The sequence below is a fragment of the Falco naumanni genome, chromosome 12, assembly GCF_017639655.2.
Source record: "Falco naumanni isolate bFalNau1 chromosome 12, bFalNau1.pat, whole genome shotgun sequence".
In the NCBI taxonomy this organism is placed as follows: domain Eukaryota; kingdom Metazoa; phylum Chordata; class Aves; order Falconiformes; family Falconidae; genus Falco; species Falco naumanni.
Genome location: NC_054065.1, coordinates 33,363,662 through 33,387,612, shown reverse-complemented (window position 1 = coordinate 33,387,612; position 23,951 = coordinate 33,363,662). Strand labels below are relative to the sequence as shown.

The 23,951-nt window shown below is 42.5% G+C and overlaps 1 protein-coding gene across 3 annotated transcripts in view; it reads right to left on the bottom strand.

Annotated features, from left to right (window-relative positions):
- TTBK1 (tau tubulin kinase 1) overlaps positions 1–23,951 on the bottom strand; it is a 121,098-nt gene that overhangs the window by 66,413 nt on the left and 30,734 nt on the right. For all 3 annotated transcript variants that reach the window (XM_040611811.1, XM_040611810.1, XM_040611809.1), the window contains 3 exons: positions 13,241–13,314; positions 9,581–9,721; positions 8,206–8,310 (listed from right to left, as the gene is read on the bottom strand). In XM_040611811.1, the coding sequence (XP_040467745.1) occupies positions 8,206–8,310; positions 9,581–9,721; positions 13,241–13,314 (320 nt within the window). The remainder of the gene's footprint in view (positions 1–8,205; positions 8,311–9,580; positions 9,722–13,240; positions 13,315–23,951) is intronic.

The window sequence follows — 23,951 nt, the reverse complement described above, 5'->3', positions numbered from 1 at the left end:
ATGCACATTTGGAAAATAAATACTTTTTTCCTTTAGCTGACACATTTCTGCAGCCTTCATCATGCTCGTCTAAACAGGCTATGCACTGTCCTGCCTACAACATCAGCTTTCTGCCCACTGGCTCACAGAGCCACCCTCGCACATGTGCAGTATCTTCAGCAATGTACTGCAAACTACTGCAGTGCAGTCTGAGCCACGAGGAGATCGAGATCTAATCAATGGGCTGCAGCTGACTAAGCTAAAAAAATGCTTGCTGAGCATAACAGCCCAGTGTCAGATCCTGCAACGGGGGGTAGACTCCAGGAAAAACATAGCCTCTCCTACATTTTCAAATAAATAATTAAGACCGTGCTGCTACACCCTCAACCGCTTTCAATTAATAACTGTGGAGCCACAGTGAATATATTTCTGAAGGCTGGGTGTCAAAGACAGAGGAAAAGTATAATGCTTTCTATACTGCACATCAGTGACAAAACTAGCAGACCTGAACAAAGACCAGTAATGATCAAGGAGTTATTGCCCAAAACCTGACCTACATTAGCACAGACGACCTTCATGACTCAGAACACTTCCAGTAAACGAGCATATGTTGTTCATCGTATTATCTGTATAACAACATTTATGTCTATTTTCCCTTCCAAGTTTAAATTTTCTTCTCAAGTCTTACTTCTCCATATTGAACACATTCTGCTAGTCCTGCTCTCTTCTCTAAAAGTTAATGCAAGATGCAAATTTTGACTTGTGTGGTTTCCATAGAAGATACTTTCTCAAATTAAAAAAAATAAATCAACTTTTCATTCATTCATTCATTCATTCTCATTCATTCATTCCCCAGCTGCTTACCTCTGTTGTCCTAAGAAGTGCATCAGCACTGACTGCTTATACTGCTGCATAGGTGGGTTGTACAACCAGGACATCACAGTGAATAAAACTGCTCATGTCTCTATCTGAACTATGGCAGAAAGTTGCATCTAGAGGAAACAACATTTAAATCCCTAAAAAAGCTCTCTCCATCCTGTAATACCAAATTTGTAATGGAAAGTTTTGGGATTTACCCCAAAATGGACTACTTTTTTTTTTTTTTTTTTTTTGGGGGGGCGGGGTGGGGGCAGGGGCGGTGGAATTACGAATAGAAAACTAGACTTTTTTCTCAGAACAGTACCCTCTGTATCTGAAAGCACTTACTAACTAGAGCTGATCTAACAGATACTGTCCACGAGTCATCTCTTCTTAAGCAGATCTCCGAGCTTTCCAGGACTGAGAAACACATGGCTTGAACTACTGCTCACTTCAAACTCACTTGGATGGGAACCCTCATGCTGATAACAAAGTAAATAACGCATTAGTGTAACCATATAAAAAACTATGCTTCCTTGCCGCTAAAGGTACAAACCAGCACAAATACTGGGAAGATCCCATGAGGAGATCCCAGGTATTGTGGAATGTGGGAGGATGCAGAACATAAGCTTGAAAAACAAGGACAGTAGCCTTAGATGAGGCAATGGGATTGCTTTAGGTATTAAGGGAAAGAAAAACTGCTTTCTATATATCAGTAGTCTGGACAAAGGTCAGGGTGGTCTATGATAGCACTGCCCCCAAACTACTCATATTTCCCAATTTTCTTCTCCAACGAGGCAAAAATGGGGAGCAAATGTTCTGCAGGAATACCTCTGATATGGAAGAGAACACCAGTTCTTTCTTTTAGGTCTTTTTAAAATGTTTCTAAACAGATTTTATATTTACCCACTTCCCAGCTGCTGGGCTACTTTGTCTGCAGGCAACCACAAAGTGAGGCCACTGCAAAAATGTCTGAGTAAAGCAGCTAAAAAGCAAAGCATGCTAAAGCCAGCTTTTTTAACAGTAGATGGCAAAGATGGCCTGCATCCATAACTGCTGCTAGCATCACATTGTGACCAACACAAGGAGAAAGCCTCTTTTGCAAGGACGAGGCCAACAGATACTCAGTCCACCTCAGATGAGTCTAAAGTTTTCTCTCAGGTATGCTGTGAGAACTCTGAATACCCACCATCTCGTCAAGGGTCACAGCAGTGATCTCTGATTTGTCCCGGTGAATTTTAACGTTTGAGCACCTTCTTGAAAGCTGTTGAGTATCAAACAGGCGATACCTGTGCCAGCTCAGAAGCCACTATCACATATGTGAAATCAGAACTGCTCTCTCGCACCATGAGCATCACCTTTTATCTACACAGAATTTCACCTGCCAGTTTATAGCCCCCGCCCCGCCCCCCCCCCCCCCCCCCCCATTTTCTATAGCTGCCCCTTACTTTTCCCACAGCACACTCTGTCCCATCACTGCTATTTAGACCAGTCTCTGACCTGCACACACGTGCTCTATTACTCTTCCCAATGCATTGACTACCTGTGGCAGCAAGTGGTGCCTCAGGAATAAATGCATCCCTTTATTTGTCTAAATTTATCACCTGCTTCACTGAATATCTTGTTCCTACATTAACCAAAGAGAACAGAGGCTCTCTCATTCACCTCTCAAGACTTTACAGTATTTTACAGACTTTATGAAATTCCTTTTACTCACCTTCTTGTTCAAGTTATAATCACAACCTTTTCGATCCCTCTTCATGCGAGTTTGTCAATACTGTCTTCTGAATACTGTCTAGCTCTGCAATACCTTCTCTGAAACTGGATGGGTGGTATCTTACGCACCATCAACAGTTATCTCATCTAGATTTGTATAAAGGCACTAAAAAAGATTTTGTAGCTTTCATCATCCTGTTCCATGTGGACTATAACAACTGCATCACTGGCTCGATGCATCTCAGCTGGTAACCTGCCTCCAGCCCTCCAGAAGGTGCTTCTGGATATCCTACAGGTAGGGTACACGTAGTTGGGCAGATGCAGTCCCCTTGCATTCTGTTTAATTGGGCATGTGCAATACTCATTTTTAAAAGGTATAATGTTGGTTCAGACCCCATGTACCAGAATGAATACTTGAAAGTCTCCTAAAGAGCAAGATCAGTAGAAATGTGGTTAGCTGGGATGTAATGAGGAAAAGTCTACACAGCTTTTCTAAGGGAAAGCAGCATATCACCATAAGTGTTCTCTGCATGATTTGTGTATATAGACAAGGGAAACCTAGTTCATACAGTACATCTAAGTTTTAAAAAACATCACCTCTTGAGAAAGTCCACACTTCAAGAAATTATAGCGCAAATGACAATGTTTCTCTCTCATTTGAGAGGTAGCAATTACGGTTGTCCTTTAAAGAGGCAACAAACTCAAAGACCTGCACACAAGAGCTTCATGATGCACCCTGGTCAAAGTTATGTTTTCAATTTCCCCTCTCCTGTTACATTATTTATCATACAGTAAGACAAGAAAGTTTTGAGGTCAGCCAACTTCAGAATTTGATTTCCTTTAGATCAAAGTTTAACTGTGATATTCTTGATGTTCAACAAAAACTTTGGCACGAAAAGCATGAAAATTTTGATTTCGTTTCCCCCTCTATTTATGGTATTTATAAGCAGCACAGTAAAGAGGCAACTAACAGAGCCGTAGCAGTTGTGACAGCAGCAAGCAAAACAAGGCTACAAAGGGGCCCAGAAACTCCGCTCCATACAGTCTGGACCTGACTGAGTCTGCAATGTTGGTGGTGATGGGCCACAGGGCCTGGTCCCCAGCATGGGCTGATGCAACTATGTTTAGCACACTGGAGACCTCAGCCCAGAAAAAGCCCCAAAGAAAGAATGTGGTCATCCACAATGGGCTGCAGAGAGCACCTGGTGCCTCTGCAGTGGCCTCATTTCTAGAAGTACTTTGGTTGAGGTGCAAAGTTGCCAAGTGAAGGAGCTGTGGTGAGGTGGGAAAGAAGGTGAGCAGACTGTGTAGCATCAGGGAGGGTGAACAAGAGATCAACAGAATCTCTGCAGAGCCTCTGAAAATCATAACCCTTGTTATACAAGTAAAAAGGGACAACTAGCAGTTGTGCTTAAAGGAGCAACAGATGGAGAATCTGAAGAGGAGGGAAGCTAGCAGCAGAAGGAAGGCTCCAGCTCCACAGGCAGACCTGCAGCTGCAGAATTGATTTAGTAACCTGGGAACCGGTGAGGAGGAACAAGACCTGCCAGGAGAGCCAGCTGAGCCTGAATCAAAAATCCCTACCAAGAAGCAAAAGGTGAGTGATGGTCACTGAAGACTTCTTCCTGCAGGAAATGGAAGCCCCATCTAATGGCCTGACTTGATGTCTCAAGAGCTTTGTGGCTTGTTGGGGGCCTACATATGGGATGATAAGGACAGATTGCCAAGGTTTGTGTGGCCCTCTGACTATTTGTCATTGCTGCTCATTCATGGGAGCACCAAAAGCACCTGTTTTCCAAGGGGTGACTTTGAGTATACGAATTGTGACTGATGTGTGGGCATGGGGGCCCACGTGCTGTCCTCCTAAATCCTGCCAATGAGTGGGAAAGACTTAGGTAGAAGTGCATGCATCCTATAATTCAGCACCTAGCTATGAAAGACAAAGCTTTGGCTTCTACAGCCATGTGTCTCTCTTGAGGAAAAAGGACTGTTGGTGAAAGAAGGGACCCGTGTGACAGAGTGGCAAGAGCAACTTTTGTGACAGCTTTGCATCTAGGCTTGCTAACCTAGTGAGAAGGGCTTAAAGCAGGTACAACAGGAGATGATTACTGTAACCTGAAGAGAAATGGAAAAACAGAGGCTGTGAGGAGGTGCCCCGGGAGATGATGATAGAAGCTCTCATGCCTCCCCTGAGAAAGCAGCACAGCTGGCAGACCACCTCAAGTCCCTGTCCACAAACATATATACACGTGAAACAAACAGGAGTAATTAGTGGTCCATGTGTGATTACAAAACTATTATCTCACTGGGATTACAAAGACTTGGTGGGACAGCTCACATGTCTTGAGTGCTGCAATGAATGGAAAGGACTGAGAAGGCAAGAAGGTGCATTTGCACAGGAGTGGCTTGAATGTATGAAGCTTTCCTTGGAGCAGGTGATGAGACAGTTACTACTGATGTGTAAGTGATCAGCACCAACTAACACAGGTAAGCACCTGCTACTGACTACCTGATCAAGAAGGGAAAGTAGATGAATCCTTCTTCAGACAACTGAAGCATCCCACATAAGGTAGATCAGTTTTGTTTCCCTAGAAGCACAGAATAAATTCACATTCAGAATAAATTTGGATATAGCTTAGCCAAGTGGCCCACAACTTAACAAATGCCAAGCAATCAAGGTGCAAAAACATACAAACCAAATATGCATGACTCATCAGAATCTTAGCAAATTAACAGCTCCCTAGGTAAAAGCTACTGAGGTAGCCCTTGAAATTCAAGGGTCTGGAAAGCCAGAGTGGGAACAGCTGAGGATGAAAGAACTAATGCTCAATGAAGATCATGGAGGGTAGAAATGACCCCACCTCAGAGCTTTGTTCAATCTCTAGGAAATCAAAGTGAGACCTTTTTTAGTGATAGTCTATGCTATCTGCCTTTTCATATAAAAAAATTAGTACTGTTTGACATCAGTGAATTGCACATTAAAAAGTAAATATGTAAAGTCAGTGCCAACACAGATTTCTAGAGGTTTTTGCTCCACAGAATCACTGGCTTTTCCCTTTTTAAAAAGTGACCAAAAACAAGAAGGCAAAAGGTAAGTTAAAAATCCATAACAAAACCACATCATCCTAACAGCCAGGCCCATTATCTGTACTACCAGCAAGTCATTCAGAGTCTTTCTGAAAAGCTGACAAGCAGGACTAAGATTATGAATTTCGGAGAATGTGAAAATCAGCTAATACTTTTTAACGTATCATTCATAAAGTATGACAATGCTTCTGAAACCGTAGGAAACTGCAGGGAACCTACTTGAGCAGAAAAAGTCTGTTAATAAATGAATACAATTAAAAGCAAAATGCAGACATGCTTGCAGAAAAAGAGAAAGTGAGGTCCTTCCCCCATCTATCTTGTGTATTGTACCTCAGAACCAAATCACAAAAAACCTACGCTCAGGATGATCATGTTATAAATCTGGGAATTGTATTCTTCATGGATAAAGGAACTGAAGGAGAACGGAGAAAGAAGAATGTACCTTATTGGCTTGAAATAATCTCTTTGGCAAAACAAAAGAAAGTTCTTAATTAAAAAAAGGAAAAAAAAAACCACCAAAAAATCTCATTTCACTTGTCTTCATACTGCCCTTCAACCCCATCTCCTTCCTAATCCTCAGTGCATTATTTGGGCAGCAGTCACACCATGCTTCTTCAGGCAAACGTCTCAGTCTGGTAAGTGGGACTCAAGAGTGGTATCAGAGAGCAGGGACACAAAAGGATCAAACAACCCAGTGACTATAACAATGCTAAAATGGGTTGAAGTAAATATTTCTGTATTTTTTATTGTATCACTTCTGTCAAAATGCCTCACCACCTGAGGTGCAGCATGGGAGAATAGGTACATTAGGTATACGAGACTCTACCCCATACGATCCCCCCACATCCCAAACAAACTGAGACTTTTTACCATTTTCAGCACACTATGCTCCCATCCCTCTGGGGATCCTGCTGTCTTTTTTCAGGAAAAGATTATGTGTCATTAGCCCTTCTATAAGACCCATCTGTGGCAAGCAAGCAACCAGCCACCAGAATAATCAGAATTAAGACCAACCTTCTCAGAGTCCTGCATCCTAATAAAGCCCCACCTCACTCACACCAACTCAAGCAGGACACAGCTTGCGAGACACAGCTGAAGAATCTTTTGCCCTGAAAAATACTAATGTTGTTTCCAAAAACAGGGCCTGGGAGTGTTCTCTAAGGATGTAGCAAAACAAAAGTAAAGTAACTTTACCTTAGTGGGAGAAAGGAAGAAAAGAGAGGATCCAAAAGAAGAGACATCTGGAGTAATTAGTTTCTTCAATTGTAAAGAAAGAGCAGTGTTCAAACAATGGGACTTGAAAGGCAGACATAAAACATAGTTGCTTCACTGAAGCAACGAAGAGATTTTGCAGAAAACCAAATGCCAGTTTCAATCCATAATGGGCTTGAATTCTGATTGCAGAAAGAGGAAAGGAGTGGGGCTGCATTTTGAAAAGGGCAATATGGAGAAGGGTTATCCCCAAACTAAACAGCATTGACAAGGAAGATCAGCAGCACATAGTGTGTGTCTTTTTAAGAATAAGACGCAGACACAACCTTTGCAGCTGCTCCCATCTACAACTAAAAAGAAAAGGTTTGCAATGTCCAACTGAAAAGACTTATAAAAAAAGAAGAAAAAAATAGAATCCCCCAGCTGCGTTCATCTACTAAAGACACAAAATCTGCTCACTGGTCTTTGTTTTCTTCCCACTCCCCAACCATACCCTGCACTACAGAGTCTTCGAATTTAGCTCTCACATTGTCAACATTTTCCAGAACAACAATTATCTTGCAGATGGAAAAGATGTGCAGACCAAAAGGTATAAGCCTAGGATGAGAAACAGAGAGACTGTCTGAGCCCACCCTGCTTGCACTGCATTGGAAAATAAATCTAGGAATGCCTGACTAATACTAGACCATCTGAAACTTAACGTATCCTTATGAGTGACCCCAGATAACACAGGACTGGTAAAAGCACTGAAGATAACATACATATCACATGGTGTAAGTTATGCCCCCTGCCCTTACCTTCCCTCTAATACTCCTGCTAAGAAATTTGGACAGAGGGCAATATACACAAAACTAAGCCAGGCAAGGCTGAGAACAGCATTACAGGCTGCAGTTCACAGTAAGCTCGGCCTTAGAGATCAGGTCAGCCTCTAAGTTCTAGCAGTTTTTTCATAAAAAGCTTTAAGAACGCACCAACCTGGTTCCCCAGATTGCAGAGAACTGAACTAGACCAGCCCTCTGGGACTACAGAAATCACATGGTCAGCACTGGGCTCACCCTCTTTGCTTGACCATAATGTACTCAATAAGTATTCCAAACCTGTGGAAAACATGATTATCCTAAAGGGAGGAGGGCGGGGGGGGGGGGGCGGAAGCCACATATTTTGTAAGACAAAACGAGCACCCCTTCTTAGATTCCCAACTCAGTTGAAGTCACCTGCTGCCTCTCACCCTGCAGAAAATGTAGTCCAATATAATGACCAAGTACAACAAACACAAACCAAACAAAGTCACAAAATCTTTCCACGCCTAAGCAGTGGCAGAAGTGGAAAAAAAATCACTTAAAATTTACTTACTGGCCGGACTTCACCGGTAGTGTTGGTATACTGACGGGCCAGACCAAAATCTAACATGTAGCACTTCCTGTATGTTGAAGGTAAGCGGCCCATGGCAAAATTGGACTAGACAAAGATAGAAAGAAAAAAATCAATTTGATACCAGCAACTTGGATAAGAGTGGCCATTTCTTAACAAAACTTTGTCATGTAGCCCCATATGCCCCTGGCAGAAACATAAGTCAAAGAGAAGAATTTTCAGATTCATCTTAAACATCATGATTAGAGAATCACTGCCATGTCAAGAAGTTCACTTTGCAGATAAGTGACTGTGGTCTCAAAATAACTAAAATTCACATTAGCTTAGCTAAATTTCAGCTGATATGAGAAAGAGCTAAGTTTAACACCACTAGCTCTGCAGTGAGAGCTTCATCACTTGCGTAACAGGCTGTAGTTATTGTAGACAAATTCTTCTGTTTGTGGCTCAGCTGCTAGTGCACATTATTCTGCCCTAACTCCCAGAATCTCCAACCACTGTATTGTGTTACCTAATTTTATCTGAACATTCAGACATCTGAAAAACACTGGGTTCGGTTCTTAGTAAATAAACTCACAACAAGCAAATGGAGCAGCTTGTTTTTAACCCCCATCTTAAAGTTATATCCTTTACCATAATGGATGGTTGCTGAAGGATTTGTGGCCAGTCACATCACTGACTGATTTTCAGCTGAATCTGATCAGCCAAAACCAGCTGATTTTAAAAGCAGCAAATGATTTTTCTGGAAGGAAGATGGTCTCAGGGATGGTGTAGCAGCAAGTGTTCAGGCCAAGCAGTGAAAAGCTGCAGGAAAAAGACTGACTCCTACAGTGAGGCGTGGAATTATTGTGCCTCACCTAAACAGGTGACCAACACTGTGACTATGTTTCTGACACTGGAAACTGTGCTCCATTTTTTTTGTCAATTGCTCAGAAAAGATCAAGAGTATTATTTAGCTAAGTCAAATACATGAAATGGCATTTATTCAAGTGATGGGTCATAGAGAAAGACATCCTTTCTGAACCCCTTTTATAGTAATAACTGGTTGAAATCCAAAAGATTGTTCAAAATTAGATTGCTTCATCATGGGATCTTGACTGGTACAAGTATGATTGACAGCTACTAACCCACCATGGAGCAGCCTCTGCCGATAAAACCTAGTTTGCTGTGCACTTACAGGAATGACAAAACTATACTACTGTTCTGTACTTACAGAAAATAGCCAATGTGTCAGAGAGTAGGAGTGGGCAAGGAGGCCTAAATGCCTCTGCTGCAATCTACCCATATTCAGATTGTCTTTATTGACCCAAGTAGACCAGACAGACATACAACGAAAAGGAAAATTTCCAAAACAACATACAGGCTTGATGTCACGATGCAGAAATCCCACAGAATGAATGGCTTCTATTGATTCCAGGATCTGTTTGCCTAATCTTAGCGTTGTGCTCAGCGTGAAAGTCCCTCGAGGCTGACTCCTTCTGAGATCTGCAAGATTTCGGCCCTGAAACAATCAATAAAATGCTTAAACCATCACACAAAAGCACAGCATTTCACAGCTGCAAGTTCTAACGTGCATTCCCAAAAAATGAAGAAAGGCTAATCAGACAGGTGCTCACCTTATGTCTGCTTTATTTCTTGTATAAGATCCTACAATACTTCATTTTAACTTTTAAGTTATGTACTTGCCGATAAGAACATACCAGAGCGTTATCTTGGGAAGTCAGCTGATGAACTGTTTGGGAAACAGGTTCGGCACAGACAGCAGCGCCTCAGACTGTGTAAGCCCAGCATCTCCTTACTGCTAAGCCCAGACTATATAAAAGCTGATCTAAGAACAACTTTTGATTGTTCTCTGAGCTGTCTAAAGATTAAAGCAGTTCTAAAGATTAAAGCAGTACAAATATGATAAGCAGATCATGAACTCACTATCTGTTACACCTCATAGAAGAAGTTTCATCAGAAACTCTCTAGCACACAACTGTCTGGCTCAAGCTCAAATCAGCATTGCTGTGACAATGCCACAATGGGGAAAGCTGATTATCAAGAAAATTATACCCAAAATCAGGAGAGGAGGATTTTTCCACTGACTTAAAAAATACTTATTAAAAAAATTGGTGATTTACTTCCAGTTAATGACATTGGGGGGGGGGCGGGGGGGGGGGAGGAAGTCTACCAGCTAGGCATGAAAAAAAGACAGTTTGGGGGGGGCGGGGGGGTGGGAGGGGAAGAAGACAGACTAAACACCAGAAGGATCACAGTGTTTTTTGATCCCTGCCATCTCAGTTTTGCCTACACCTCTTTAGATTTGTTAGATTTGTAAAGGGAAAGGTGTTAAAATGAGTATATGCCATGGCAGAGTACCCCTTAATCCACAGAACTAATGCATTTATCAACTGATAACATTAAGAATAAGAGTCCACTGTTTCAGAGAACATGCATCAAGAAGAAAAGTTATAGGGGCATGCTGATTATCAATATACTATAGAATCTCTTGATGCTGCTTCTGCAAAGACATACATGCTTATAATACAAGTCAAACAAAATTCACAACAGAAGATATATGAAAGATTCCAAACATTTGATGAGAAAACACAGATTGCTCTCCAAACCAGTGAAATGCCATCTATTCATCCATCCGTTTCTAGTTCTCAAGTTATTTACAGACATTAAAGGGTCAACTGAACTGGCTCTTTTAGCGTGTGACTAATCTCTCGAATCAGTTTGACCCAAGCTTCACTTCAGGACTCTGGTCCCTTGAACAACCACACTCGACACAGGTCAGCTAATACAGACACAGCCAAGCCACAGCAACTGGCCAAGGTCTTCTCCTTAGCATGAACAAAATAAGACTAAGCTACTTCTCTAGTGCTTATCTTTTTTTATTTCTGTGACAGCTTACTTAGAGGCAGTACAGATTTGTCATCGCTATCCTGAAAGATCCAAGTTACTGAATAGACGGCAGATCTTTCTTTCCACTGTGAAGTGGTTCCTTGGACACCAACTCTCTTACCCAATGGTAACAGGGAAAGGCAGATTTTTTTCAGAGCTGCACACTGTGCCATAATTTTCCCCAGCTGGTCTGGGATACTGCCTCAGGACACCTGCTCTCCAGAAACAACCCAAGACATGTGAATAGCCAACACTGCCCCCAGGAAAAGACACACACACAAAAAAAGAGCATTATTTTCCAAATAAACACCATCAGGCTGGCTAAGATACAGAGCAGATGCAATGCGTTGCAAAGGTTAGAGTGGAAGCCTCAGTCCCAGTGACTGAAAAGGAAGGGAGGATTGCATTACACAAGTCAGAGGGACACATAAAAAAACATGTCTCAGCAGACCTTGAAGTTGAAGGAAAATTTTAGCCTGAAGAGTAAAGGTGCAAAACTAATGCTTTAAGTGTCTAAGTCTTCATTTGCAAATAATGAAATGATTTTTAGCTCTGCCTACTCTACGTGCTCAGCTACATAGTCAAGAACAGGCTAGAAAGTAAGAGATTTTGTGCAGAGCTTTTTCCAAGGTATAGTCATCTTCATCAGGTTTGTTAAGGACAGGACTGGTGATTTAGGAGCCTTGTTCCATGAGCTCCAGATTAGCCCTTTCAAGACTCATATTCACACCCACACTGCAGCAGCGTCAATAGCCAGAGCTGGTTAGAGAGCAAATGTTTTTTTCCTACCCATAACAGCAGAAGGGATGCCAACGGTGTGTGAAAGGCAAACCCAAGCACCAGGAATTTACTTGTTTTATACATCTGCCTTCCAAGTAGAACTATCGCTTCAAAAGAATCAGAAGTTTATTTTAAAGTATTGTGATCTTCCTTCCAGTTTATGCAGCAGCTTACTTCTCATTACTCAGTACTTCAACCTTCTTGCTTTTCTTCAGCATGTCCTATCACCCGAATGATATATAAAGAAACATGACATGGGCTGTAAGCTCATCAGGGCAAGGGTAGGCTTGTATTGTACAATCATACAGAGCTTTGCACAGCAAAGCCCTGATCATACAAGCTGTGAGAGAGATAGGACAATTCTCCCTGTCAACTCTTATGTCAGGTGCTGAAACAGGTCAGCTTCCAAGGCAACTGTGTCAGAAAGAAGCACCTTTATTTTGAAAGTATTCCTCTCAAGCCAGGGACAAACTCCCTCTCCTTAAAGGCCTTTCTTCTATGTGTTTTTGACTCTGACATCTCTTCCCACTTGTTCCCCTCCAACTCTTTCTCCTGTGACTGTATGCTGTAAAAGAAAGCTGCTTTCAGGAAAAAGAAAGCTGTTTTCATGACAGTACCACCATTTTTGGGCTCTGAAGATCTACCTACTTATGTTTTCTTGGTTTCATGCTAAACCATGCAGAGATCCCCGCAGCTCCTGCTGTTATTGTGGCTTGTGTAGACACCAATGCAAGACCTCAGCTGGCTAACCCTGATAGGAGTAGCTGGCTGTCTAGCTGGACAGTCACCATGTGCTTGCTACCCAAGCATTTACTCATATTGACTTAATATCAGCAGTGTTCAAACAGGAGAAAACACTTTCAAAGCTGAAGCCAAGCTACGGCTGAGCTTGGTAGAGATGGGGGAGCCAGAAATCACTTCCTTTCATAAAGAAGACTGTGCTGCTGGTGTGACCCCTGGCTCCCACTGCACTCTGAGCTCTGATACAAGACATGTATTTCGAATGTTGCATCACCAGCTCAGCAGGTGATATTTCAAACAGGTGGCACTGCTGCACAATACTGTGGGTAGCTCCTGCAAGCTCCGAATTGAGTGCTTTTCCCAACAAATTGACAGAAAGCTATCTTAAACAGAAAAGCAGAGCTACTGAGTATCTTTGCTCCTCTTGATAACTGGAGCTATCCCAAGGGATATCAGAGCAACATCACCCTTCTCACAGTTTCCCACTCCATCCACTTTCTATGTACAACAAAGTCTCTACACCAATGCTTGGCCTTATTCTCTCACTGTAAATCCTTCCCTGTTATGCCATCTCCATGGGAGGGGGGGAGAGGGGAAGTACAGAACTCACCTGAAGCTGCATGACCACATAATTAAATTTTTCATTCCTTCCACAGCCAATAAATCTGCAAACATGATCCTTCCCTGAAACGAAACAGCAACATACAGAATGGAATGTAAGATAACAACTCTGTGATCACAATTTTTAGAAAAATGGTTTCTGATCAAGGGTTTGTAACCGTAAGTGGCATCAGGCAGGGAGTTTTGCAGACTGATTTTGTTTCTACTTCCCAGTCTCATAGCTCAAGAGAGTAATGACATTCAACAATAAAACTGCCTGTGAAACAGCCTTGAGTGGAAATCAGTGTCAGGGATCCTCGAAACCCCAAACTGACACAGGGCACAAGTAAGAGTGTGACAAACTGCAGTTTATCCTATCACCATGTGCATGTAACACCACTACAGCTGCCACTATCCCTGAACTAAACCATGGGTAGCACACATGACCACATGATTTCACAGGTTCACTGGCAGCATGCTTATGCTCACTACACCAACTTCATTCCATAAATGCTTTTACACAATCACCACTGCAGTTACCTATTAGCATTTCTTACCCTGAAACAGCTAAACTAATGCTACTTCAACGTGGACAAACCCTGATTTTAATAGTCAGAAACATAAAGATGCTTATGGAAAAACTCCATTGAAACATTAAAGCAATTTTATAATAAAAAAAGGAAATAAGGCTGGACAATTTCTGGCATGGTGTTAGAACCAACCAATCACCCTGCAACATTCTGCTAGTCCTCTAGGTTCCTTCTCTGTGGTACAAAAGTGCTGCTCCAACACCTACATTTCATCACATGGCACTAGGCAGAACCTACCTTAAAAAAAAAAAAAAAAAAAAAAAAAAAGACGGAATGGAGACTGGTTTCAGATCCTGACCTGTAATGGATTTGTGATGGTGTGCTCTCTGTATTAGCAAAAGGGGGAGGTATGATGCATGCATTCCTCTAATAGCAGACCACTGATAACAGAGTAAAGGTTGATGCGCACCACAATGGTGAACATCTGGTTCCTGGTGGGGTTTCTAAGCGGGGAAATGGGTGAGTATCATTGCATAGCTTTGCCCTGCATTTCTTTGTAGCACTTGAACAATGGTGATTTTAATTAGTTTTTAACCCGAAGCTTATTGTTTGATACTTCCCAGTTTTAAGATAAAAAAAGAACATGAATGTATACAGTAATCAGTAATTGCTTTGCCTGCAATAACCCTGAGACCCTGCTATTGCTCTCATCGTGCACACAATAGACCTAGGGCATCAAAAACTGTTTGGGACAGCAAGACGTGACAGAATAGAGACCTGGAGGGCAGCAGGAGACAAAGCAGCAGCTTTCTCACTAGAAAACCAGAGCTTTGACCAGAGCAATACATATAGCTGTGGAATATGGAGCTCCATCACAGGCCTTTCAGTAAAAGCATCAAGAGCCTGCCCTCCAGGGCCCAGCAGCATCCCACTGCAGGGCACCCACACTTTCTCTCCTACCACAAGGAGATAACAGAGCTGCTGGCAACCAGAACTGGAGGGACAGAGGCCTTGGCTATCCCTTGCTCCCTTTGGAAGAGCAATCCTAAAAATACTAAACCTAATAAACCAACCAACCATCCAGCCCGCCCACCCACTCATCCACCCTAGTATCCACCTATAAGTGGTTAGATAAGCAGCAAGGTTATATGGCCGCAGATCATTCATGGCTCTGGCACAAACTTAAGGACATTGTCCAGTTTCAGGACTGGGTGTGCAAGACCATGCTGAAACCATCAAGGAATGTCACAAACCACCGTATTTCAGGAAAAGATATTCAGAGATCAGGAAATTACCCTGTTCAGTATATAACAGGGCAGCTTGCACACTCTTCCTTGGTCCTTTTTCTCAGATATCAAGCACATATCCCGTGGGTGGCCATGAGTACTGGGTGCCACTGGTTTCATACTATCTGCAAAATCATTGCAAGTTCAAGTGTTGATTTCAAAATACAGTGTTTTGGTTTTCTGAGGGAATTCCTTGAGACATTGGCTGGATGTAGCACATGTCCTGGCCTGGGCATAACCCAGAAGGGACCGGCCAGCAAGCCTTGACTGCCCTACTGCCTCAGCGTCTTCCTGCTATGGGTCCCAATACGGATGGCCAGATTTGTGGCTGCAAAGTCACAGATATATCTGGATAACCTCAGCAAGAACAAGTTATGCTGCTTCAAGAGATTATGATACCCACGTGCTTCATCAAACTGGCAGCCTGCACAGGTCTCAGGCAGGATGGACAGGGCAGTGCAGGTGCACACTCATCTCAGACCTGACTCCTTTAAGTCTGTACAGATTCTCACAGACCAGCCTGGCTTACTTACAGACACACTTTGCTTTGTTTTGCCTTTCAAAGCACCAGGAGATAGATATTGAGGCAACAGCCAAAACAGTGACTCTTCTACTGGCAATGAGAGCTACTGTGTGGTAAAAAGGGTAAAATACTCCAATTTTTACTTGCTTTTATTGTTCTAAACAATTGCAATAGGCAGGACACCATGTGCTTTTTATTGCTGTAGAACTACAGACAAGAACATTAAAACCAATCCTCTGACAGGGAGAACTAGGCCACCTAAATCAATCATTTCAGCAAAACAGAAATTGTAGTGTCCAATACACTTGATTGTGACTGAAGATACACCCCTGCTAATTTGGTACTGCCTTTTGTGATTTAGAGTATATTCCTGAGACTTTATTTTTTTAAATCAGTTTCCTCCATTACATTTTTGTTTCTGGATCACAACATTTTACAGAAAGAAAAAACATTTACATTTTTAATGTATTATCTTTGAGAACTGTATGCACGTTTAGGCCAACAACGTTTCTGCTTACTATAATTTTTGAAAAATATGAACTGACTTACATCTTGATGATCCACATCCCCAAACTGACTCAATTTTATACTGAATCCTCCTTTTCAGGCTAAAATGGGTTCCTACCTGACCAGTTGGTCTTGGGAATTCAGACTCTCCCTAGAACAGCTCTCCCATGCACTATTCTGCAAACAAGCAACACCAGGAAAAGAAGAAGAAGAAAAGGGGAAAGGGAAGACTGTAAATTCCTGCATGAAACAAAAAGAATGTGACGGAGTGTAGAGAAAGCAGGCCACATTTAGAGGTGGTGTATGTCCAGCCAGCTGGTAATATGTATGGGATAAATGCTTGCAGCATCAGTGCCTCTGGGCTTCCAAGGCTTTTACCCATTTTTCAAATAAATAAGTCACCAGATTATAGCTGTTTGCTCTCCTGGAGGACTTCATGCCATGCTGAAGTAGCAGATGGAGGCTGACAGTCAAGTGCGACTTTGGGATTCCTGCAGATCAGTCCTGAGGCTGATTAGAATTATGAAGCCCACAAGGACAATCATGTTAATAACATCCTGTGCAGCCAGGATGATGGAGCCATCATACTTTCCTTTAAGGAAGAGGAGATAGCCCTCTTTCCTTGCACACGCCCTCCCCAGGCATGAAGATCATAGTACAGAGAGCAGAAAATCGTATTTTAATCCAGAAAAATATGGGTGTGGGGGGGAAGTTTTGTTTTTCAAGGTATACTTAGTATGGGGAGCCTCACAACTGTTCTACTGCACTAACTGCCAAATCACACTTGCTTGTTGTCTAGACTGTTCCACTGAACAGCCACTCTGATATTATAGAGGATCACAAGCTCATACTTTAGCAAGTAAGTCCTCCATGTGTATTTGTTTATTACTAAAGAAAAAAGCACCTGTCTTCCAACAAAGTAAAGGAACAGAGCAAGAGATCATGAAGAGTTTTGGTCTGTTAACTAACTAACACAGGTTGGGGGAATAAATTAGCCTGATGTTCACTAACGCTAACCTGAGAAAAGTTTCAGAGAACATGTGTTTTATTTTGTTTCACATGTATTCATTTTTCCATGCATTTAGTTAACGCAATGTTTTAATGTTCACCCATAGAAAATTTTTCTTTCTATAGTTGCCTTTAAACTACAATGCACGTAATAATCTCCCATATAATCCTGGGTAAGCAATACAAATGCTTCATTACCAAAAGGATCTTTGCCATCCTTGTTCTGAAGGAACTTAAAAATTACAGTCAATACCCATGTCCTCATGTAAAGAAATAACTTCAAGTAACTGGAAAACCCTTCCATCGTAGGATAGATACTCATCACTTGTAGAGATATGATTAAAACCCCCATGTTAATACTTAAAAAATTCATTACATGAAAAACTTCTATTACACAGCATTTAAAAAATTAAATGATGATCCTTTTGTGTATTTTTCCACATAGATCAATTTCAAACTGCTAGAAACCAATACTCATTCCAATCTTCGACTCGTTTAAGCTCTTAAACATTCCTAATGTATTTTCAATACAGCAATGAAACTAGTCAAATAAATACTAAGAAAGAAATACGTGACATTATCTTTGCAATTAGAAGTATCTTTTATTTGTTAATAGATTCCATATTCCCAGTATTTTCACCTGCAGAAAACAAATAACCACTCTTCTCCCCAAAGGAGTTCAAGATTTTAGTATTTTAAATTTATGCTAAAATTATTTTGTGATTCATCTTCATAGATGAGCTGTCTTACTGCTAACAGTCCACCCAAAACACCGAAGACACTTTTACTGCATAGATTATCATAATTCTCATGGCAATTATTATTATACTTCTAACTATTACCTTACCAATTCTTGCATGAAGTTCAAAAAAGCCAAGTGCAAGGTCCTGCACGTGGGTTGGGGCAATCCCAGGGACAAATACAGGCTGGGCAGGGAATGGATTGGTAGCAGCCCCGAGGAGAAGGACTTGGGGGTCTGGTGGACATAAAACTCAACATGGCCCAGCAATGTGCCCTTGCAGCCCACAAAGCCAACCGAATCCTGGGCTGCGTCACAAGAAGCATGGCCAGCAGGTTGAGGGAGGGGAGTCTCCCCCTCTACCTCACCCTGGTGAGACCCCACCTGCAGTACTGCGTTCAGCTCTGGGGGCCCCAACACCAGAAGGACACGGACCTGCTGGAGTGGCTTCAGAGGAGGCCATGAAGATGCTCAGAGCGCTGGAGCACCTCTCCTGTGAAGACAGGCTGAGGGAGTTGGGGTTGCTCAGCTCCAGGGAGACCTTACAGCAGCTTCCAGTACCTACAGGGGCCAACAGGCAAGCTGGAGAGGGACTTTTTACAAGGACATGTAGCGATAGGACAAGGGGGAAATGGCCTTAAACTGAAAGAGGGGAGACTGAGATGAGATGTTAGGAAGAAATTCTTTACTGCGAGGGTGGTGAGGCACTGGCACAGGTTGGTCGGGGAAGCTGTGGATGCCCCATCCCTGGCAGTGTTCAAGGCCAGGCTGGATGGGTAAAGCAGCCTGGTCTAGTGGAAAGTGTCCCTGCCCGTGGCAGAGGGGTTGGAACCAGTGGATCTTTAAGGTCCCTTCCAACCCAAACCATACGATTTCCTCTGCAGTACAAGACCAACACTGACATAACTGTGCGAGTCCAGCAGTGGCCACCAGACTGGCTGCAGGAAAAGGAGAATGTGACATTCAAAGAAAGCGTCAGAGAACTGGGTTTTTCAGCCTTAGGAGAACAGCAGAGGGGGATCAAATTGCTGGTCAGAGCCACCTAACAGAAGAGTGCTGAGAGGATGGAGCCTGACTTTTCTCAGAGGTGTATAGAGAGGCATTGGACATGAGCTGCAACATGGCAAATTACGTGGGAGGATGGCCAAACCTTAGAACAGTGGCCCAGAGAGGCTGTGGGATCTCCACCCTTGGAGATCATTCAGAACTTCACTGGAAAAGACATAGAGCAACCTGATCTATTTCCTTCTCCTTGGAGCAGGAGGCTGTACTAGAGACCCCAAGAGGTGCCCCCACTGTGTCAAATACTCATTTTTCTTTAAAACCTGCTTTTGCATTAGCAGTGACCTCTGACCTCTATAATCACAAACTCAGCTTAATTCCAGAATTGGATTCTGGAGGATCCATCAGGACTAGAAAATGAGTGTTATTTTCATCATCTTCCAACTTTACTTGAAAATAGTGTCTGTAGCTTGCAAAGCTGACTAGGATACAGTTTTCTTTCACTTGCTGTTAGCAAGTTTCATCTCTGGCCAGACAAACTAGCTGACTTCAGGGCCTCGTCAACTCAGCTGGAGACAAGCAGTTTTCAACATGAAAGAAAAAAATTCTATGCTGGAAGTCAGGCTTAAATAACTACATTACCCAATAGTAATCAACTAGGATTTAATCAACTGCGTTAACCTGGCTAGTGCTTCAGTAATAAATGAATGAACTAATGGACATAAAAACAAAAGGCTGGCCATCACCTCCTAAATGAACAGTAAAAGGTAAAACTGTCTGACTTTGCATGGCATAATTTCCTCTTCTTGTTTCCCAAGACCACTAAAAACTTTAAGATGAGCAACTGATACCAGATCCCACACAGGGCAAGGCAGAATAGTGAAGGAGCAAGAATTCAACACCGCCTTAAAAAAAGAGCGTTTTAAATCCTCTTTCATCCATCCTACGTCCTTCCCCCATCCCATGACACCATGGTTGACACAGCAAATATGTGGCCCAAATGCCAGTTTATTCAAACACCCATAGGACTGTTCCACATGGAAAAATGCAGTGCTGGGCAGAGAGGCTAGAGCTGCATCAAATGCCTGAATGTGCCACTCTCTAACAGCCTAAAAACCTGCCAAGGGTCATTTACCCAGCCTTCCAGCCTTTGCAGACAGCTTGCTTACATCAGCCTAGCAAAATCCTATAGAAACATATAAATGTGTGTACAAAAGTAACAGAAACTGAACCACAGAGATTTAAGGCACCACTTTAACACGAAAAACTCATATATGCAAAAAGAAAAGACTAGGACTGGCAAATGATAAAAAGCAAGCAAGATCCCTTTTCTTCCCTTACTTTTTTAGGGAACTCTTACCTGTCCAATCCCTGGCAGTAAACGGGGAACAAGCAACACAGACCTACTTCACTACCTGCTGTAATAAAATCAAGTACTCAAAAACTACAATGCCTGTGACCAGGCTGCATCTTGCACAACTACTCAATATGCAGAAGATCTCTGCACTGCAGAATAAAATTAATCAGTCCTACGCAATGAGATTGGTTATGCTGAAAAGAAGGCATTTACAAAAAGAATGACACACTGAAGAGAGCTTAGGAATATCTGGCTGCCAAGTGAGGTCAAAGGCAAGTACCTGGGGCCTCATAGCCTCACACCAGGGCAAAATTGCCACCACAGATGAACAGAAAACAGTGCTCAGGACCAAAATAATCTGGCCATTTTAACTGACAATCTGACTATTAGGTTGCTCCAAGGAGAATCCCAGCAAAGGAAACTGAATGCTGTGGCCACATCCGTAATTTTGGGAGCCTGTGGACCAGAAGGCATCTGAAGTAAATGCCTCATGAAAGATCCTCTTTCACAGTCCTAGTGTCACAAGCCCTCAGAGTGCTCCCAGAGAGACCTATCAAGAAGTGGGTAAGGACCGGGTGAATTCTTTTGAATTTAAAGCATCTGCTGCTAGGCCTCACATAGCCCCAGCTGAGCACCTAGAGCAGACACAGTGCCTGGTTTGGCATGTAAAGATGGTTTCCATACCCTGCTCCACAGCAGCCTGAAAGCTATGGAAAATAATCCACTGGATTTAATCAGGGATACTAGTTCACTATTTCTGCAATTAAAACTGATGTTGGAAAGGCAGACTGACACTGAGATAGCCGAAGCCAAGCACCTCAAAAGCTGTGCAAGAGCTGTTCCAACAGAGCCATTGTGTTTTGATTAACCTCAAAGACCTCAGAGATGGGAAACACAGTCTGGATAGTATTTCACAGATGCTCCTTTGCCTCCTGAATGCTGCTCCACAGCAAATCCAGGGTGGGGGAAAAAAAGGTCACAAAGCGAGCAGGTAGGTTTCCATCTGTCTGTTTTCCAAAGGGTTAGAAAAGCACTGAAGTTGTGGGAAAACACCTGCTCTTCTAGAAGTGACAGGACTCCTCCTTCCACATGTTCAATCACAGGAAAGTATCCCATTTTTCTTCCCCATGCCTCCAGAGAGCAGGAGTCTCAGAGCCCTGTTTTATAATAGAAATGAGGTGTTAAAGCAAGCCCCCATACTGCCTTAAATCACAATTACCACATCAGGTGTTGTTCACAGAGTGGCTTTGGGTCATTGTAAACTTTTCTGAGCAAACAGACCCAGAAGCTCCATTCCAGATGCACACCAAATAGTCCCCAAATCCTAAAGGAGACAGCCCAAACCAACAACTAACTAGTCCCTCAGACACAGGGACCAGATTAAAACTAACATAAAGCCAAATTCCCAAAACAAATGCTGTTTAGTGTTAAATCCCCAAGCCATATATGCTGGAGATGTATAATCCTGAGTCACTACTTCTATACACTGATCTGCTGGTACTATACTGCTCATTAGCGCAGACATAGCTTAAGAGGGTGAAGAAAAGACCCTTCTTGCTCTGGATAAGCAAGTTGATAATTTATTTAACAACACAGGTCTTATTTCCATTTGCTTTTCAACATATGTCATCAAAAGGCTTGTCTAAACAGCAAGACAAGTGCAGATACAACTAAACCAGCAACCTTTTCTGCTGAAGGCAAGCTGTATCTGCAAGAAGTACTTTGCCAATGCAGCTTAGGCTTGGTTTCAGAATGCTTGACTGCAAAGCAGAAAAGCCCAGTAGCTTAAAAGTATATGCAAATGGTACAATCATAGAATGGTTTGGGTTGGAAAGGACCTTAAAGATTATCTAGTTCCAACCCCCCTGCCATGGGTGGGGACACCTTCCAGTAGACCACATTGCAATCATATAAAATTATCTCATTTAAAGGTAGTTTTACAGTAGTGATTAAGATAATAAAATGATGGCTTGATACTAAAATAGTATTCTTCTGACAGGGAAGTTGTATTCGTGCAGAAGTTCCCTGTACAGATGTGCCAAACCACCCCTGAAACAGTTTATGAATTTGTTACAGGCAAGATTTTCATCCCTAGTAGGACAATTCTCTATTAGCAATCTATAAAATAATTTTTATTATCTTTTTTTATACTATTACTTTGATTTATTATCTCTACACTTGCCAACTACATACACACCTTTCTTATTGCTGCACACCATTAATTTTTCATATCACTTCCATATTGCTTGTTGCTTATTGCACGTTAGAAATAAATATGTATGTAAGAATTTATTACTGCAGAAGTCTACTCTCTGATATGGTTACTAGGACTCTCCATGACACCCAGTAGCTGGGAACTGCACAGCAGCCTTCTTCAAGGACGGAAAATTTTCTGATCCTCCAGGTAAACTTAGTCCTGTTTACTCCTTCATCCATGGAAGGGACAGATGAGCCAGAGATAATCAAGCCCGACAGAAGTGGTGAGCAACTCCTCCAGTCAGGCTGAAAGGGTACTGTGGGAAAACCGCTTGGAGGGGGGAAATTATAGAAAATTGGGACCTAATACAAGTTGTAGAATTATAACAACCTTTTTAGGGAAAAATACAGTTGCTGCTTTGGGATGGTTGGCAGGCATGGAATCTACTCCACCATGGTTCCCTAGGCAACACAACCTGCTATCCTAGAGGAGCAGTGGAGGGTGGAGTGGAGTGGAGACACCTCAGCCAGGCTCTGCTCTGCTCCGTGCAAGGCTGGAAACTTGATGGTACCATACAGCTGATAAGCTGCATAGCAGCTGTCAGATGGAAAATATGTGAGATGTCTGTTGCTGGGCCAACAACTGTGGCACAACTATTCTCCTTAGATGAACCTTGCTCATTATAATCTCGTTATAATACTAACATGCACCTCCATCCCAAAGTTACCCACCTCCAAGGCATGACCACCTCTCACCAAGCATGCACTTTCTATTTCTTATCAACTATGTCTTTAAATGAGAGAAGTTTACACCAATTAATAATGAAAGAACGTATGACTAAAGTCACTCAAGCTCCACCTGAGCGTAAAGAAAAGTATAAAAAGTGAATGAATGAGGGGAGAAGTTAAGGAAGACTCCATCATAACTTCTGGGATTAGTTGACAGGCTAAACCTGTCTTCTCCCCCATAGGGATGCCTGTTGGGTAAGAACTTTGACTTATGCACACTACTAATTAATTCTAGCTGTCATTAGTAATTAAGGTTTTGGTTGTATATAGTTTGGTTGTATATCACTTCAAGCTTGTTTTTGCAGACAGTTCCTGTCACCAGCAATCACAAATTTTAACTTGTCACGATTTTATAATGAAGAGTGTTATTCTGTGAACTGTTAGTGTGAGCCCTTTTTGGGCACTGGCAGTTGCCAGCAGCGGGTAACACATTCAAACAAAGTGGGCAGACCCGCTGAGGGGTCCCCCTGATGCTGTTGGCATGTTTCCCTGAATGGCAGCTGAATTGCCCTCCGATCCAGCAGGACTGTTCAGTGAAGGGTCCCTGTAATGGGACGCTGACAGACTGGTCGGGCACAAGGCTCTCAGCTTTCCTGGGGCACTGATAGACAGATCAAACACCTGGGGTTGAGAGGATTTCCCCCCCACCCTTTCACGTGACAGGTACTGATAAACAGCAAAGGACTTCACCTACAGCAGACACTGGACAAACACATGGTACAATCTCAAGTAAGAGAGAGGTCCAAGGTCATAATTTGTTGTGGTCACACTGCTTCTACAACAA